Source organism: Bubalus bubalis, chromosome 11 (genome assembly GCF_019923935.1).
Source record: "Bubalus bubalis isolate 160015118507 breed Murrah chromosome 11, NDDB_SH_1, whole genome shotgun sequence".
In the NCBI taxonomy this organism is placed as follows: domain Eukaryota; kingdom Metazoa; phylum Chordata; class Mammalia; order Artiodactyla; family Bovidae; genus Bubalus; species Bubalus bubalis.
In genome coordinates this window covers 77,942,798-77,962,685 of record NC_059167.1, presented here as the reverse complement: position 1 = coordinate 77,962,685, position 19,888 = coordinate 77,942,798, and the positions used below count along the sequence as shown (strand labels likewise).

Here is a 19,888-nt window from a genome sequence, read left to right as displayed (position 1 = left end):
GGGAAATGGATGGAAAAACAGTGGAAACAGTGACAGACTTTATTTTTTTGAGCTCCAGAATTACTGCAGATGATGATTGCGGCCATGAAATTAAAAGACACTTAGTCCTTGGAAGGAAAGATATGACCAACCTACATAGCATATTTAAAAGAAGAGACATTTCTTTGCCAACAAAGCAAGTCAAAGCTATGGTTTTTCCAGGGGTCATGTATGGATGATAAAGTTGGACGGTGAAGAAAGCTGAGTGCCAAAGAATTGATGCTTTTCAACTGTGGTGTTGGAGAAGACACTTGAGAGTCCCTTGGACTGCAAGAAGATCCAAACAGTCCATCTTAAAGGAGATCACTCATGGGTGTTCATTGGAGGTACTGATGTTGAAGCTGAAACTCCAGTACTTTGGTCACCTGATGGGAAGAGTTGACTCATTGGAAAAGACCCCACTGCTGGGAAGGATTGGGGGCAGGAGGAGAAGGGGACAACAGAGGATGAGGTGGCTGGATGGCACCACCGACTCAATGGACATGGGTTTGGGTAGAATCCGGGAGTTGGTGATGAACAGGGAGGCTTGGCATGCTGCGATTCATGGGGTCGCTAAGAGTCGGACAGGACTGAGGAACTGAACTGAACTGAGGTCAGGAAAAAAGTAGTTTCTTCCCCAATATTTTTTTCTTTTTTTACTGGGAGATTCTTTAATAATGATAAGATGATCACTTAGGACTTCTTATTTATACATAGATATTCCCATGTGGTGCTAGTGGTAAAGAACCCACCTGCCAATGTAGGAAACATAAGAGATGGGTTCGATCTCTGAGTTGGGAAGATCCCCTGGAGGAGGGCATGGCAACCCACTCCAGTATTCTTGCCTGGAGAACCCCATGGACAGAGGAGCCTCGCAGGCTATGATCCATAGGATTGCAAAGAGTCAGACATGATTGAGTGACAAACACTGAAATGACCACAAAAAGCTTCCAAATAAATTACAGAATTTCAGTATGGCTGTAAAATTAAAATAGAGGACTCAAAGACAAGTGGACACAGATTCATTTAGTCAAAAAACTAATATGTCAAAAAACCTACTATGATTAATTAGAGCTCTGAATTTTCTGAGAAATGGAACATAAAAGGTAACACAAAGAAAATACAGTTATACAAATCACTGATTAAGGGTTCAGGCAGCTTCTTCTTTGAAGCCAAGTGGTCTACAGCTATAGATAACTTAAAACTCTTTTCAGATTACTGGGTACGTACTTTGGGTTCACAGCTTCTAACTACTGCAAAATGTCTTACCATGGGCTTCCTCCACATTTACCTATCCAATCCCCTAGTGATGGACTCCAAGGTTGCCTCTAATTTTCATCAACACAGTGATAAATGTTTCTGTATTTCCCCTTAACTATGCAAGAACTTCTTTGGGATATGTATCAATCAGGATGCTGTTGTTCAGTCACTCAGTCGTGTCCTACTCTTTGCAACCCAGGGACTCAAGCATGCCAGGCTTCCCTGTCATTCACCATCTCCCAGAGCTCACTCAAACTCATGTCCATTGAGTCGGTGATGCAATCCAACCATCTCGTCCTCTGTCATCCCCTTATGTATGTGTGTGTGTGTGTGTGTGTGTGTATATATATATATATAGTGTAGGAGAAATGCAGCTTTATTTTTCTCCATAGAGAAGGACAGTTTTCCTAACACCATCTAAAAAATACCCCACCTTTCTCCCACACATATGATTTATTATGTTTATTATATATAATGTTACCTATGAATTTGCTCTGTTCTTGAGTTTTATATTTTATATCATTGATCTAGTTGTTTCTATAACACTAATACTACCATACTCTTTTATTAGCTTTATAAAGCAAAATGTTTTATCAAGACCTCCCTTTAATCAGTGAGATTTTCACATGCAATTCAATAAAATCTAATCTGACTAGTTTATGCAGAAAAAATTAAGAGATATTAAAGAAAAGGTATGATCTAAATCAAATCCCTTATGATTATACAGTGGAAGTGAGAAATAGATTTAAGGGACTAGATCTGACAGACAGAGTGCCTGATGAGTTATGGACGGACGTTTGTGACATTGTACAGGAGACAGGGATCAAGACCATCCCCATGGAAAAGAAATGCAAAAAAGTAAAATGGCTGTCTGAGAAGGCCTTACAAATAGCTGTGAAAAGAAGAGAAGGGAAAATCAAAGGAGAAAAGGAAAGATATAAGCATCTAAATGCAGAGTTCCAAAGAATAGCAAGGAGAGCAAAGAAAGCCTTCCTCAGCGATCAAGACAAAGAAATAGAGGAAAACAACAGAATGGGAAACACTAGAGATCACTTCAAGAAAAGTAGAGATACCAAGGTAACATTTCATGCAAAGATGGGCTGGATAAAGGAAGGAAATGGTATGGACCTAACAGAAGCAGAAGATATTAAGAAGAGGTGGCAAGAATACACAGAAGAACTGTACAAAAAAGAGCTTCACAACACAGATCATCACGATGGTGTGATCACTCACCTAGAGCCAGACATCCTCAAATGTGAAGTCAAGTGGGCCTTAGAAAGCATCACTACGAACAAAGCAGGTGGAGGTGATGGAATTCCAGTTGAGCTATTTCAAATCCTGAAAGATGATGCTTTGAAAGTGCTGCACTCAATGTGCCAGCAAATTTGGAAAACTCAGCAGTGGCCACAGGACTGGAAAAGGTCACTTTTGAATCTAGTGCCAAAGAAAGGCAATGCCAAAGAATGCTCAAACTACCGCACAATTGCACTCATCTCACACGCTAGTCAAGTAATGCTCAAAATTCTCCAAGTCAGGCTTCTGCAATACGTGAACCCTGAACTTCCAGATGTTCAAGCTGGTTTTAGAAAATGCAGAGTAACCAGAGACCAAATTGCCAACATCCACTGGATCATGGAAAAAACAAGAGAGTTCCACAAAAATATCTATTTCTGATTTATTGACTGTGCCAAAGCCTTTGACTGTGTGTATCACAATAAACTGTGGAAATTTCTTCAAAAGATGGGAAAACCAGACCAACTGACCTGCCTGTTGAGAAACCTGTATGCAGGTCAGGAAGCAACAGTTAGAACTGGACATGGAACAACAGACTAGTTTCCAATAGGAAAAGGAGTACATCAAGGCTGTATATTGTCACCCTGCTTATTTAAATTCTATGCAGAGAACATCATGAGAAACGCTGGGTTGGAAGAAGCCAAACTGGAATCAAGATTGCAGGGAGAAATATCAATAACCTCAGATAAGCAGATGACACCACCCTTATGGCAGAAATTGAAGAGGAACTAAAAAGCCTCTTGATGAAAGTAAAAGAGGAGAGTGAAAAAGTTGGCTTAAAGCTCAACGTTCAGAAAACTAAGATCATGGCATCTGGTCCCATCACTTCACGGGAAATATTGGGGAAACAGTGAAAACAGTGTCAGACTTTACTTTTTGGGGCTCCAAAATCACTGCATATGGTGATTTCAGCCATGAAATTAAAAGACGCTTACTCCTTGGAAGGAAAGTTATGACCAACCTGGAGAGGATATTAGAAAGCAGAGATATTACTTTCCCACAAAGGTCCATCTAGTCAAGGCTATTATTTTTCCAGTGGTCATGTATGGATGTGAGAGTTGGACTATGAAGAAAGCTTAGCGCTGAAGAATTGATGCTTTTGAACTGTGGTGTTGGAGAAGACTCTTGAGAGTCCCTTGGACTGCAAGGAAATCCAACCAGTCCATCCTAAAGGAGACCAGTCCTGAGTGTTCTTTGGAAGGACTGATCCTGAAGCTGAAACTCCAATACTTTGGCCACCTCATAGGAGGAGTTGACTCAAATTGGAAAAGACCCTGATGCTGGGAGCGATTGGGGGCAGGAGGAGAAGGGGACGATAGAGGATGAGATGGCTGGATGACATCACCAACTCAAAGGACATGAGTTTGAGTGAACTACGGGAGTTGGTGATGGACAGGGATGCCTGGAGTGCTGGGATTCATGGGGTCGCAAAGAGTCGGACATGACTGACAGACTAAACTGAATTGTACTGAACCATCTAAAGGTTAAGTCTAAATGAAACAAATATTTCAAAGGATAGAATCCACTGGGCTCCTTATTCTTCATCGATTTTCCACAGTTCAAGAAGGTGCTCATCCACTGTAGTCAATCTCGTATTCATGGAGTTCTGAGAATAATCCATCTGAGACTGTCATTCATGCCCAGAAATCCCCCATGGTTCCAATGTAAGATGAAATGAAATCTTAATCTTATTCCACAAAAGAGCAAATGAGGCCATCTGAACTGGAACTTTCATCTCCTGACACCCTGGTGTCCTTTTGTAATCACACTAAGTCCACACCTTATATCTGCTACTCAAACTCACTTAACAGATATTAAACAGAGAAGCGGACACCACTCTAGTCCCTACTGACTATCTGCTGATGCTGCTAAGTCGTTTCAGTCGTGTCCAACTCTGTGCGACCCCATAGACAGCAACTCACAAGGCTCCACTGTCCCTGGGATTCTCCAGGCAAGAATACTGGAGTGGGTTGCCATTTCCTTCTCCAATGCATGAAAGTGAAAAGTAAAAGTGAAGTCGCTCAGTTGTGTCCGACTCCTAACGACCCCATGGACTGCAGCCTACAAGGCTCCTCTGTCCATGGGATTTTCCAGGCAAGAGTACTGGAGTGGGTTGTCATTGCCTTCTCTGACTGACTGGCTAGGAAAAGACATTTGATGTGGAATCAGTCACCAAAACAGGGAGTGGAGGAGAAGAAAAGGAACAAATTCAGAGTCAAGAAAGACCTAAATCCAAATCCCAGCTCTTCCACCTTGTGACCAAGGGCAACTCTCTCCTGGAGCCTCAGTTTCTTCATCTGTAAAACTGGGACACTAACACCTACTTCAGAGTCAGCCTGTTGTAAACAGTCAGCAGTGAACTGCAATTGCTTCCCATTCCTTTCCTTCTTTTCTAAAGCACATGGAAAGAACCATGACCAGTAGAAAGCACTTGTGTAGGAATTATACTATATGTGACTATTTTTAATGTATATATCGATCATTCACTCTTCCTTCAAGAAATACCCAGTAGAGAATCCCCTGGCAGTCCAGCGGTTAGGACTCCAAGATTCCACTGCAGGGTGTATGGGTGGGGAACTAAGATCCCACAGCCAAAAAAAAAAAAAAAAAGAAATACCCAATATAAACTCAGTAACAGTAACAGAAAGAATTTTTTTAACTCTGAAAAAGATCTAAATCCAAAATACATCTTAATGTTAGTTGAATCAGCCAATTCCAATAATCCAAACATGTTAAATACTCACATTAATGTGGAAAAAGTATGGTATGTTGAGCCCTTTGCTCATCTAATATGGGAAAGGAAAATAACTAGAAAATATTTGGGAAAAACTTCTTCCAGGTCTAAAATTCTTGAAAGTATTCTAAATAAGTGACTTTTTCAATTTCTCACGGAAAAGATCAATGAGTGCTGAAGACTCCTAGTACCATTTTGACACAGTATATATGAAATACCAAGTATGGAATCATCACCTTCCCTTCAGTACCAGGTGGAGAAGAAACATGGATTTATGAGGAAGTTAAACATACCAGAACACCTTGTACAGAAGTAACCTAAAAAGGTCACATTTTAGAATCAGCTCGTTGCAACAGCGACCCCATGTGGTAAATATACTTGGACAGAAGAAATGTTTCACAGGAGTAAGTAGGTCTCAGATCCATGCAATTTATGGACCGCCCATTATATTTCTTTGTTAAAGGTAGAAGCCAATAGTTTCGCTTGATCACGTGGACCATGGGGTCTATCTGAGGCAATGGGAAACATTCTGAATGAGGATCCAGACAAACCAGTTGCGAGCAATTTACTGGACGTGATATTTGTGCGATTTTATGCAAATCACTTATTGTCTCAGAAGCAGTTTCTTCCCTTTATAACAGATTATGTAGATTAATTAATCAATTGTGGAGGTTAATTAATTAATTTTACTTAATAAAGAATTTCCATAATAAGGTTCTTTCTAAATTACATATTTCTATATAAATACAACTGTTTAACATAGGAAATACCACAAGACCAAAACAATGATCCTACTTTTTCAGAACAGCAAATAGAACTTGATTTTTCTGTGTTGCCATCTATTAACTGACTTAGGAGATTATTAATGTATCAAACAATAAAAGGAAGAAACATTAGAGGCTTTTCTAACCTGCAGCCTTTGGAATGAAAGTAATCATTAATGATTGTGTTGTGATGGGCTGAATTTTGTCTCTTCCCATCACCCCCACCCACTCAAAATATATGTCAGAGACCTAATTCCTAGAACTTCAGAATGTGACTTTATTTAGAGAGTGGTCTTTAGAGAAATAATCAAGTTAAAACTAGATGTGTGTAGACTCTGATCCAGTATGACTGGTGTCCTTATAAAAAAGGAGATGAGACTAATAAAGGGAAAACAACGTGAAGAGACACAGAGAAAAGCTGTCCATCTACAAGCCAAAGAGAGGGTCCTGAAACAGATCCTTCTCTCACAGGCTTGGAAGGAACCAGACTTGCTGACACCTTAATCATGGACTTTGATTCTCCACTTCAAGACAACAAATTTCTGTTGTTGAAGGCACACATTTTGTCACAGTGGCCTTCGAAAACAACTATATGGTACTAATAATTATGTTATATAACATATATTCTCCTTTGAAAAACCTTTTTTGTGTTCAAGAGATCTGGGTCACCACAGGAGTATAAGTTCAGTTCAGTTCAGTCGCTCAGTCGTGTCTGACTCCTTGCAAACCCATGAATCACAGCACACCAGGCCACCCTGTCCATCACCAACTCCTGGTATTCACTCAGACTCACGTCCATCGAGTTGGTGATGCCATCCAGCCATCTCATCCTCTGTTGTCCCCTTCTCCTCCTGCCCCCAATCCCTCCCAGCATCAGAGTCTTTTCCAATGAGTCAACTCTTCGCATGAGGTGGCCAAAGTATTGGAGTTTCAGCTTTAGCATCATTTTTTCCAAAGAAATCCCAGGGCTGATCTCCTTTAGCATGGACTGGTTGGATCTCCTTGCAGTCCAAGGGACTCTCAAGAGTCTTCTCCAACACCACAGTTCAAAGGCATCAATTCTTCGGTGCTCAGCTTTCTTCACAGTCAAACTCTCACATCCATACATGACCACTGGAAAAACCACAGCCTTCACTAGACGGACCTTTGTTGGCAAAGTAATATCTCTGCTTTTGAATATGCTATCTAGGTTGGTCATAACTTTCCTTCCAAGGAGTAAGCGTCTTTTTAATTTCATGGCTGCAGTCACCATCTGCAGTGATTTTGGACCCCCAAAAAATAAGTCTGACATTGTTGCCACTGTTTCCCCATCTATTTCCCATGAAGTGATGGGACCAGATGCCATGACCTTAGTTTTCTGAATGTTGAGCTTAAGCCAACTTTTTCACTTTCCTCTTTCACTTTCATCAAGAGGCTCTTTAGTTCTTCTTCACTTTCTGCCATAAGGGTGGTGTCATCTGCATATCTAAGATTATTGATATTTCTCCCGGCAATCTTGATTCCAACTTGTGCTTTTTCCAACCCAGCATTTCTCATGATGTACTCTGCATAGAAGTTAAATAAGCAGGGTGACAATATACAGCCTTGACGTACTCCTTTTCCTATTTGGAACCAGTCGTTGTTCCATGTCCAGTTCTAACTGTGGCTTCCTGACCTGCATACAGGTTTCTCAAGAGGCAGGTGACGTGATATGGTATTCGTATCTCTTTCAGAATTTTCAACAGTTTATTGTGATCCACACAGTCAAAGGCTTTGGTATAGTCAATAAGGCAGAAATAGATGTTTTTCTGGGACTCTCTTGCTTTTTCCATGATCCAGAGGATGTTGGCAATTTGATCTCTGGTTCCTCTGCCTTTTCTAAAGCCAGCTTGAACATCTGGAAGTTCACAGTTCACGTATTGCTGAAGCTTGGCTTGGAGTATTTTGAGCATAATTTTCTAGCGTGTGAGATGAGTGCAATTCTGCAGTAGTTTGAGCATTCATTGGCATTACCTTTCCTTGGGACTGGAATGACAACTGGCCTTTTCTAGCCCTGTGGCCACTGCTGAGTTTTCAAAATTTGCTGGCATATTGAGTGCAGAACTTTCACAGCATCATCTTCAGTCCATAGAGGTGACTGATTGCTATGCCTCCCTCAAAACCCACTTCTACTCAGGGTCCAACATATATGTACAACAATCCTCACAACAGTCCTTCCAATTATCTCAATTTTATGATTTAGGAGATGAGGCACATAGATTGTAAATGGCTGATCCACTCTGACATAGTTACTAAGAAGAAGAATCATAAAATATAATTTATGCTTAGTCCTTTTTCCATTGCATCCTTAAAATGAGATAAAAGAGAAGATAAAAATGAATATTATAAATAAAAACTCCATTGAATGTCTGGTTTTACTTAAAAGTTACCTGGTAATAAGGAACATTTTCCAGAACATTTTTCCAGTAAAGGAAAAAAAGAATACTAAGCTAAGTTTTCTCCTCAAGGTCAAACAAGCCAATTACCAGGACCAAATGACAAAACAGAATGTCTAATGAAACTTATTTGCTCCCTCTTAGCCACCTCAGTCAGAGAAGGTAATGGCAACCCACTCCAGTACTCTTGCCCGGAGAATCCCATGGACTCAGGAGCCTGAAAGGCTGCAGTCCATGGGGTCACACAGAGTCAGACACGACTGAAGGGACTTAGCAGCAGCACCAGCAGCCACCACCTCAGTAAATGTGGGGAATATAGACCTGAGCACACAATGGCCCTTCCCTAGTCCTCTATTATAAAATGCTCTTCCCTAGCCAACCTCCCACATCATTGCCTCTGAGAAGTCCACTGAGCCAAGGATATATCTTTTCTAGATCTTGCTCTGGTTACCCAGATCCCAGGATTCCCTGCACACAAGGATTCCCCAGATCCACTTTTAAGGTCTGCATGTGCTTCTTCTAAGGACCTTCTTCCCTGATGTAGATATTCCACCAGTGTATACACAACCCAAGCCCAAGGGGTAGTCGAGGAATGGCTCTTTGCAGGGACTGTAATCATGTTGGGCTGAGTTATCCCCATCAAGAATAGAATCCAAAAATAGCCCTGGATATATATAGGAATTTAGTATACTATAAATGCAGTATCCCAAATTGATGGAGCAAAAGTGAAGTTTTCAATAAGTAGTGTTCCTACGAATGTCTATCCATTTGGAAAAAATAAAGAAATGTAAGTCTCGACATAAAAACTAATTTCTTTTGGGATATACTCCTTTGAATCATATGGTTCAAAATGCAGCTGCTAATTTCTTGCAGAATCATCCCCCAGACACCACTAATTAATTGGTCAAATGTAGAGCAAAGCTGGGCTAACCCTAGTACCACCACAAGTTGTCCAGGGAACAGCATCTGGCTCACACTCAGTCAACCAGAGCCCTTCCTGGGAGGTTCTAAGTTGAAAAGAGAAATAAAGAGAGGCATTGAGTCCAGTCGTTCACAAGGTTAAGGTAAGAAGATGTGAGCACAGGAGATGTAATCGGCCTACATGTTTATACGACATACTTAAATCCTGCATTGTTTTGAATCCTCCTCACATTCTGTCTCACTTGCTTCCTCTCTCCTTCCTTCAGAGTCAAATTACCTCTACTTCCTTTTGTCACATAGCATTTTATGCACTTCTCTGTCTGAGCACTTACCAAACTGTTTTGAGTTATCCGTTTATTTTTCATTCCTACAACCAACACATTTTATTAACAGGGACTGTTTTGGGAATGAGGGCTACACCACTGTTGAAATCTGTCTCATGCCTGGAGGAGCCTATAGGCTGAGGAGAAGTGGAGTGGTTAGACTACACACCTGAGAGGTAGGCTGCCTGGGTTTCAATTTACTGTTGAGCAGTTCTGTGACTTCAGTAAGATACATAACTTCTCTGAGCTTGAATGCCTTCAACGGCAAAGTGAAGCTCATGAGAAGAGTTGTGAGAATTAAAGGGGTTCACAAATGTTTGGGATCACATCTGGCATCTGCAGATCAAGGATGGTTTCTTTCACCTCTTTATGATCAGTGCTCAGCAGAGTAGCTGGCACACAGGATTTATTTCAACATATACTTGTCCAATGAACAAATTTTGTGGCTTTACCAAAAAAAAAAAAAAAACAAAAAAACAAAAACTTAAAATGAAGGACAAATCCCAGAGCCACACCGCCACCTTGTGGAGGGATAGTAAGGCTTCAGGAGCATGGTTTTCTGTGCTCAGGGGTTTGTATTCAGCTCTCCCTGCGGCCTCCACCAATGTGTCCCTCACAGCACAGAAGTACAAGGCAGAGTCACTCCCGAGAACAGATGGTTTCTTCTGGTGGAAAGAGGTTTGGCTCTTGTTAAATTCAGCCTCAAAGCCATAGTTGCTTTTAACCAAGCTGTCCCCTCCGATGTATTTCAGAAGGAACTGGAGACCTTGATTGCGATGCTGGACATACCAAAAAAGATAAGGGCTCCACGAAACTGAATAGGTGCACTTCACAGTCACTGGATCCCCTTCCGCGACACGGACCTCAGCTTCTGGCTGAGTCACCGACTGAGCTCAGTCCACCTGTAAAGTAACGCTCATCACTGAAGCTTCTGAAAAAGAACGTAAGCGGGTAATACAAGTGCAAAACGGGAAGGGAATATCACTCACTGAGTGTAAACAGTATCCCAAGTGTCCAGATGTGTGCTGAGGCCATGGCTCAAGCTGGGCTGGATGGGGGCTCTTTTGCAGCTCACCTTTGCTGGAGATATGGCACCACCCCTAGAGACAATGTTCTCCACGAGCACAGCGTTTTAAAAATGGCCCCTGGTGCTTCCTGGCACCTGTATCTTCTCTCAGTAGAGCAAGCTCTTCCCTCAGTCCTCCGTGAGAAGCAAGACTGCAGCACCTCCTGCACTCAAAGACAAACGGCACAGTGCAGCGCCCCCTAGAGCCCACTTAGAATCAGGAGACTTCCCAGTCTAGTAGCTGAGCCGCTTAAGAATCCGCCTGCCAATGCAGGAGACTCAGGTTCGATCTTGTGTCAGGAAGATCCTGCGGAAGAGGCAATGACAACCTACTCCAGTATTCTTGCCTGGAAAATTCCATGGACAGAGGAGCCTGGCGGGTTACAGTCCATGGAGTCACAAAGAGTCAAACACGGCTGAGCACGCGCATGCACGCACGCGCACACACACACACACACACACGCACACACATGCACACACACATACCCCCCTGGGGCTTCCAGGACTTATCACAGGACCAGTCCTCTGGATGTCTACATTTTCCATTGGTGTTCAAGGAGAAGAATATGGACTGTGTGAAACAAAGCGGGAAAAAATTCATCCTGAGTGGTTTAAATGGTTTATGTTCTCTCAAGATAATACAGGCCCAGAAGGGAAAAGCATATTTTGATAGGATGGGGAAACAAATAGAAGAAAAGGCAGGAAAGCATAGCATTGAATGGAGAGAGAAAGAAAAGTGAGAGAAAAGAAAAAACAAAACAAGGGAAGAGTAAGGCAAGAGAAGATGAATGGTAAGAATGAGCTTATTTGTCTCTTTAGAAATAATTTAGAGTCAATTTCCAATTAAATCTCTTTGACCACAATGTAACTTGAGTTTTTCTCTTGGTTGGGTGGTGGGACCCCTCCCTATGATATTTAAATAGTCATACAAGAACTTGAACCCTCTCTTTTAACATTTTTAGAGAGAAAAAAGAAGGGATGGTGTTATAAACTTGTTATAAGTATTTGTCCTATTAAACACTAGAATTTACAGCTTAAAAACTCTATGAAGGTTTGCAAAAATAGAAATTTTCCACACAGAGAGACTACTCCAAACAGACTTCAGATAAAATACACATAGATTAAAAGTTGATGGTTACCTAAGCTTGAGGTATTATGATGACAAAGAGTTAATTTTAAGGGGAAGACAGGCTAAAGTTTTACACTAAAACAATGCCACAGTACCAGCAGAGTGATTATTCAATAGAGTCAAACTTAAAGAAAATAAGCAAGTATCAGTATAAAGGAGTTGTTTCTCTGATTTTTCCTTATTTTTCCTTTAAGTAATATCTAAAGGAACCACACAATTTAGAAAGAGAATAGAAAATCTCTTTGCTTTGAATCAGAAAAAAATGTGGAACATAGCTATTTCTCAAAGCTTTGCTAAGGATCTCATACTTCACTAATTGAAACCTTGACCCTATTATAATGTCTTTCTTTGAAATATGTAAGTTATCTTTAAATAATAATCTTCAAGTCCCAAAGAAGCCTATGATGAATGGGAAAATAGAATAAATTTCTTCTCTTTCTGTCTAGAGCTTAAGTGTTAGTGTTGTATCTTAAAAGGCACTGGCAGTCATCTCCAGAGGAATGATTGGGAAGAGCTTAAAGAAAGGAATATTTTTAAATACATGTGCAGGATTAGGGGAAATCCCCAAGAGAAGGTAAAGCACGCTGGCACCAACAACAGTAAGAAGGCTTCACCACTCCTAGGCTTGAAGGGACAGAGGAGGAAGAAATTATCCCAGCCTGGGAGACCTGTAACTGAGGTGGACCAAAGGACCTGTGGATTTCAGCACAGGAAAGGAAAGATCACAGAATACAAACAGGCTGACCACTCTTTCCTGCCAGTGGCTCCCACTGGGCCAAACCAAACTAGAAGCAAAAAAGACAGGTGCACAGAAGTCAGCCTCCTGGGTGTAGAGCAGGATGGAGAGTAGACTTGGAGAGGAGAACAGAGAACATCCAGTTCCCTGACTTTGGGTTTAGGGTTCCCCTATCAATCAGGCAAAATGTGGGTTTATCCTAAATGTCTGCTCAGACATATCTATACAGCACTTTGATTGATGTAGCAAGATAAATAAGTCAAAACAATAGTCCAATATAAACTTTGGTGCCATAACTAAATTTTCCAGGTAATTGCCTAATCTCTACTTCTCCTCTCCTATACAGATACAGCATACAAAGCGTGTAGAACTATGCCTAGATAGTGCAAGTGACTCATTGTGCTTACCTTCAACTATTTAATAATCAATTCCAAGAGACACAAATGAACTAAACCTTTAAGAGGCTACACATCCAAAGGATTCCTAGGGCATCAACTGAGCTTTCAGAATAGAACAAAAGAGATTCACTAGCTCTTCTTCTTATGTGCTTTATGAGACTGATGAGGGTATTACTCATCAACTGTCTACTGTGAGCGAAAGGTTAAGCCCATTACATTTCTTGACTTACTTTTCCTCCTAATATTTTACAGGTGAAAATATTAGGAGTTCAGGAATATTAGATTATTCAAGCCATCCTTAAAGAAACGGAACAAAGCTTTTAACCCATTCTTTTCTGACTGTAAAAGCATAAATCACATTGAGAATTTCAATTTTGATCATTTACTTTTTAAAAATACCTTACAATATTGGAAAGTAATTTCATTATCCTGATAAAGATATACAATCATATTCTTAGGTGCCACTTACCTTTAGAGGCTATCTTTTAACTGGGTGTATACCAAATACTGACTTCATATGTATGTGCCACTTCATCAAAGCAGCCCCTACATCATTGCTTCTAGGAGGTCCTCAGACATTTAAAGAACTGAATGAGCTACTGACCCCAAGAAAACCTTAGCAGCAATGCGGATATGACAAGCAGCAGGCAGAGCAGATCAATCTAGGGACACCTTGGACAGCTTTACACCCACTGGATTGGACTCTCCATGTTTAGTCTCAGCCCTGCTGGGCACCTTTAGTCTCAGGAGCCTTAGAATAGCTTTCTCAACCAGGAATTTTTTATGAGCAGTAAAACTCAAAAAAAAATGGAAATTTCTATATACGTACAAACTTCCAGGATTTGGGAGTACAGGGCATTTTACTCTCCTGTGAATGTTTCACAAGTCACCATCGAACTAAGAGCTTCATGATGCTTTTAACACTGTGCTGTCACTGAGCGCTCTTCTTCATAAATGCTCTCTCATCAGCTGTATTTTCCCCTTCTTTTATTTCATTCTTGTCCCACTTCTCCTTTGGGTAAGAACACCTTTAGTGTTCTACATGTAAGCTGGAAAAAATCTGGCAAGAAGACTAGTTGTTGACAGTTTAAACAATAGAATCAAAACACCAACATAAAAGTAGGGTTTTCAATATTTCACTCCTCAATGATCTGAAAAGAACTTCCTATATCAACAAAAGGAATTCTCTGTCTCTTCTTGCTTGCCAAAGCAATGAGGGGCTGTGGGCTTATTCCCTGTTTGTGGAGCAGCAAGAGCACACGTGCAGAACTCATGGAGAAGACGCACACGTGGCTCATACTCAGATATTTCATTTGCTGAAAAGGCAAGATTAACACAGTTTTAAGCAAGCAATCATCCAAAACAGAATATGCTTAAAGGAGTGGCACAAACATATATCAATTTATATGTCTATACAATTTGGATGTTACTAAAAACAGAGAAAATTCTGAAAAGATGGGAATACCAGACCACCTGACCTGTCTCTTGAGAAATCTGTATGCAGGTCAGGAAGCAACAGTTAGAACTGGACATGGAACAGACTGGTTCCAAATAGGAAAAGGAGTACATAAAGGCTGTCTATTGTCACCCTGCTTATTTGACTTATATGCAGAGTACCTCATGAGAAACACTGGGCTGGAGAAAGCACAAGCTGGAATCAAGATCTGGGAGAATTATCAATGACCTCAGATATGCAGATGACACCACCCTTATGGCAGAAAGTGAAGAAGAACTAAAGAGCCTCTTGATGAAGGTGAAAGAGGAGTGAAAAAATTGGCTTAAAGCTCAACACTCAGAAAATTAAGATCATGGCATCCAGTCCTATCACTTCATGGCAAATAGATGTGGAAACAGTGGCTGACTTTATTTTCCTGGGCTCCAAAATCACTACAGATGGAGATTGCAGCATGAAATTAAAAGATGCTTACTACTTTGAAGGAAACTTATGACTAGCCTAGACAGCATATTAAAAAACAGAGACATTACTTTGTCAACAAAGGTCCATCTAGTCAAGGCTATGGTTTTTCCAATGGTCATGTATGGATGTGAGAGTTGGACTATAAAGAAAGCTGAGTGCCGAAGAACTGATGTTTTTGAACTGTAGTGTTGGAGAAGACTCTTGAGAGTCCCTTGGACTGCAAGGAGATCCAACCAGTCCATCCAAAAGGAGACCAGTCCTGGGTGTTCATTGGAAAGACTGATGTGGAAGCTGAAACTCCAATACTTTGGCCACCTGCTGCAAAGAGCTGACTCATTTGAAAAGACCCTGATGCTGGGAATGATTGAAGGCATGAGAAGGGAACAACAGAGGATGAGATGGTTGGATGGCATCACCGACTCAATGGACATGGGTTTGGGTAGACTCCAGCATTTGGTGATGGACAGGGAGGCCTGGCGTGCTGTGGTTCATGGGGTCGCAAAAAGTCAGACACGTGAGTGACTGAACTGAACTGAACTGAAAAGCAGAGAACGGGCTTCCCAGGTGACACTAGTGGTAAAGAACTCACCTGCCAATGCAGGAGACATAAGAGACACAGGTTTGATCCCTGTGTCAGGAAGATCCCTTGGAGGAGGGCATGGCAACCCTCTCCAGTATTCTTGCCTGGAGACTCCCATGGACAGAGGAGCCTGGCAGGGTACAGTCCTTAGGGTCGCAAAGAGTCAACTCAACTGAAGCAACTTAGCACGCACACAAAAGTTGAAAATAGTGACTAAAGCCTCAAGTTCTGAGCTACTGAACCTGAGATTCTCACATCAAACTTGGATGAGCAATAGAATTTCCAGAGAGACATTTATAGAAAATACAGACTTCTGGGTCCCATCCCTGCAAACTATGATTCAGTTACTCTGGAATGCAGGGGACAAAAAAACCTACTCTTTTTAACAAAACTCCAGAGACTTTTTTTTTTTTTTTTTTTTTTTTTGATTTAAGCACTTTTTTTTTATTTTATTTTATTTTTAAACTTTACAAAATTGTATTAGTTTTGCCAAATATCAAAATGAATCCGCCACAGGTATACATGTGTTCCCCATCCTGAACCCTCCTCCCTCCTCCCTCCCCATACCATCCCTCTGGGTCGTCCCAGTGCACTAGCCCCAAGCATCCAGTATCGTGCGTCGAACCTGGACTGCCAACTCGTTTCATACATGATATTTTACATGTTTCAGTGCCATTCTCCCAAATCTTCCCACCCTCTCCCTCTCTCACAGAGTCCATAAGACTGTTCTATACATCAGTGTCTCTTTTGCTGTCTCATACACAGGGTTATTGTTACCATCTTTCTAAATTCCATATATATGCGTTAGTATACTGTATTGGTGTTTTTCTTCCTGGCTTACTTCACTCTGTATAATAGGCTCCAGCTTCATCCACCTCATTAGAACTGATTCAAATGTATTCTTTTTAATGGCTGAGTAATACTCCATTGTGTATATGTACCACTGCTTTCTTATCCATTCATCTGATGATGGACATCTAGGTTGCTTCCATGTCCTGGCTATTATAAACAGTGCTGCGATGAACACTGGGGTACACATGTGTCTTTCCCTTCTGGTTTCCTCAGTGTGTATGCCCAGCCATGGGATTGCTGGATCATAAGGCAGTTCTATTTCCAGTTTTTTAAGGAATCTCCACACTGTTCTCCATAGTGGCTGTACTAGTTTGCATTCCCACCAACAGTGTAAGAGGGTTCTCTTTCTCCACACCCTCTTCAGCATTTATTACTTGTAGACTTTTGGATAGCAGCCATTCTGACTGGTGTGAAATGGTACCCCATAGTGGTTTTGATTTGCATTTCTCTGATAATGAGTGATGTTGAGCATCTTTTCATGTGTTTGTTAGCCATCTGTATGTCTTCTATGGAGAAATGTCTATTTAGTTCTTTGGCCCATTTTTTTATTGGGTCATTTATTTTTCTGGAGTTGAGCTGCAGGAGTTGCTTATATATTTTTGAGATTAGTTGTTTGTCAGTTGCTTCATTTGCTATTATCTTCTCCCATTCTGAAGGCTGTCTTTTCACCTTGCTAATAGTTTCCTTTGATGTGCAGAAGCATTTAAGGTTAATTCAGAGACTTCTGATAAAAAAAAAAAAAGGGAATGACTGATCTGTCCTAGGACTTTAGTCTCTAAAGTGGGAAAGAAAGATCTGGGTAAAAAGACAAAGATAATTTAACAAAGATATGGGAAGAATATATTACAACTTATACGGTATGTTCTGTAGGTTTAAAAACTTGGAATAAGATTGAGTTTTACTAATATTTCATATACTAATTGACCATGGCATCCTCGCTTAGTGTATATATCAAACTGTAATACATAAAATATCCTGAGAGAAGGATTGAGGTTTCAAACTCAGGGCTGTTGGTAGTAGCTATTCACTCATTTGTTCCCTTTCAGCTAATTATACTATCGAATGTTAACTAAAGTACACTTTACAAAATGTGTGTGAAACTCCATGGACTATAGTCCTCCAGGCTCCTAAGTCTATGGAATTTTCCAGGCAATACCGGAGCAGGTTATTATTTCCTACTCCAAGGGATCTTCCTGACCCAGGATTGAACCTATGTCTCCTGCATTGCCAGGCAGATTCTTTACCACTGAGCCAACTGTGTCTTTAAAAAAGTTCCCAGAAACAGAGTGAAGCTGGCAAATGATATTTAAAATGCAGAAAGCAAGAAGAAAATAGCAGAGTGGACATGACTCTTCCTCTCTGCTATTTTGTTCTTGCTTTCTGCATTTTCATTTTACATATTATCAGCAAGATTCATTCTCTTTGCGGGAATTTTTTTTAAGACACAGGTGGTTCAGTGGTAAAGAATCAGCCATTTTACAAGGAAAAGCAAAAATAATCCAGGCATATTTCAAAGGAAACAGATCAAAAGTGTTTCAGTTATCCAAAAGACAATTTTAAACATGAATTCACAAAACCATTATTGAAGGACTCCGTAAAAACTTATTTCCCTGTGTACTTTTAGTATATATATTGGTGTGCTGCGCTGTGCTTATTTACTCAGTCATGTGCAACTCTTTGCCACCCCAACGACTGTAACCCTCCAGGCACCTCTGTCCATGAGGATTCTCCAGGCAAGAGTATTGCTGTTCTGCTCCAGGGAATGTTACCAACCCAGGGACTGAACCCAGGTCTCCTGCATTGCAGGCAGATTCTTTGCCATCTGAGCCACCAGGGAAGCCCAAGAATACTGGAGTGGGTAACCTAACCATTCTTCAGGGAATCTTCCAGACTCAGGAATCAAACTGGGGCCTCCTGCATTGCAGGCTCATTACAAGCTGCGCTACAAGGGAAGCCCATTATATATAGTGTTTTGGACTCAAATGATTTTTCTGATAGTGCAAATGGAAAAGCTTGGGGGAAGGCTGAATTGCGAGTAGGAGGGGAAGCACTTACTGTTCATCTTTCTTCCACATCCTGCAAATGCTCTGACCTCTCCTTGTTTCTGTTCAGCTCTTCATGGAGGCCCTGCTTCTGTGTGCCTCAGAGCACAATAGTAAACCCCCGTATCTGCCGGCTGCACCTGGAGGATGAGCAGTGATGAAGAGAACCTCTCATATGTCATGTTGTAGCGTCCCTGTTGAGAAGGCTTTGAGCCCTTAATGAGGAGTCTTGGTGCAAATCCTGGGAAGTGAAGGTACCAGAAGAAGCCATAAACATTGGATATAGAGTGATTACAGGAAATTTCTGCCACAGCTCCCTCCAAAGAGTCCACAGTAGGAGACTGAAATACTTGCTCCTTGCTCCCTGCAACTACAGGAAATAAACAAACAAAAAAGGTTGTGACTTTGAAATTTAAAACAAATTTTAAAACAAAGGCATACATTTTACCAAGACCAGGTGGTGAAAAGGCTTACTCACCCTTCCAGAGAGAGCTGAGGAGGAGACCCAGCCACACTGCTTCCAGAGTGCTCTGCAAAGCCATGGCCAAAATGAGGCTTGTCTCAGGCCAGTTACCTCAAGTGTGACACTCACAGGAATTGATTATAGGCTGCCTTTTTTGCATTTTCTTCTGTGTCATGACATCATCAGTCAGAATCTGTGAACCAAGAAGAATCACTACAATTCTGAGGCTATTTAATAACCTCATCTGTACTTTGTTCTGAGTAGGGAGTGTTAAAAAAGGAGATGCCCTGGAGGAGAAAATGGCAACCCACTCCAGTATTCTTGCCTGGAAAATCCCATGTACAGAGGAGCCTGGCAGGCTACAAGTCCATGGGGTCACAAAGAGTCCGACAGCACTTAGCAACTGAGCCCACACACATCCTCTCAGAGGTCACCACAGCTGTGCATGTAAGAAGGCATTAATCATTTAAGAAACTTGCTTCCCTCATTAATGGTGCCAGAAAGAGTCTCGCAATGATGGGAGGAGCCTGATTCATCATTCAAACTAAAGTGATAGGTTCCCCCAAAAAAGTACACTGAACTTATTACATGTAATATAATGCTATGCTAATATATTAAAAATAATGATCATAAAATCTTAGAGCCCATGGTAGATGAGCAATGCATATTTTTAAGGCACAAAAATTACAATGTAAATTACAATATTCATCAAAGTTTGACTCTTTGCATCCAAGGTGATCTCTGGAATACATATGGAAGGAAAATCTCGTTTATATTTTTCTGTAACCAAAAGAAACTGGGTCTAGAAAGACCCAAAATTGCATCTGGAGATGATCTCTTTTGGATAGTGAAAGTGAAAGTCACTCAGTCCTGTCCAACTCTTTGTGACCCCATGGACTATACAGTCCATGGAATTCTCCAGGGAAGGATACTGGAGTAGGTAGCCATTCCCTTCTCCAGGGGGTCTTCCCAAGACA

The 19,888-nt window shown here is 41.1% G+C and overlaps 1 gene segment (V, D, J or C); it reads right to left on the bottom strand.

Annotated features, from left to right (window-relative positions):
• Positions 1 to 18,371: 18,371 nt before the first annotated feature.
• On the bottom strand, positions 18,372 to 19,266 carry LOC102390394. The segment is given in 2 exon segments: positions 18,372 to 18,818; positions 18,927 to 19,266. Coding segments are annotated over 2 exon segments (360 nt in total).
• Positions 19,267 to 19,888: the final 622 nt, after the last annotated feature.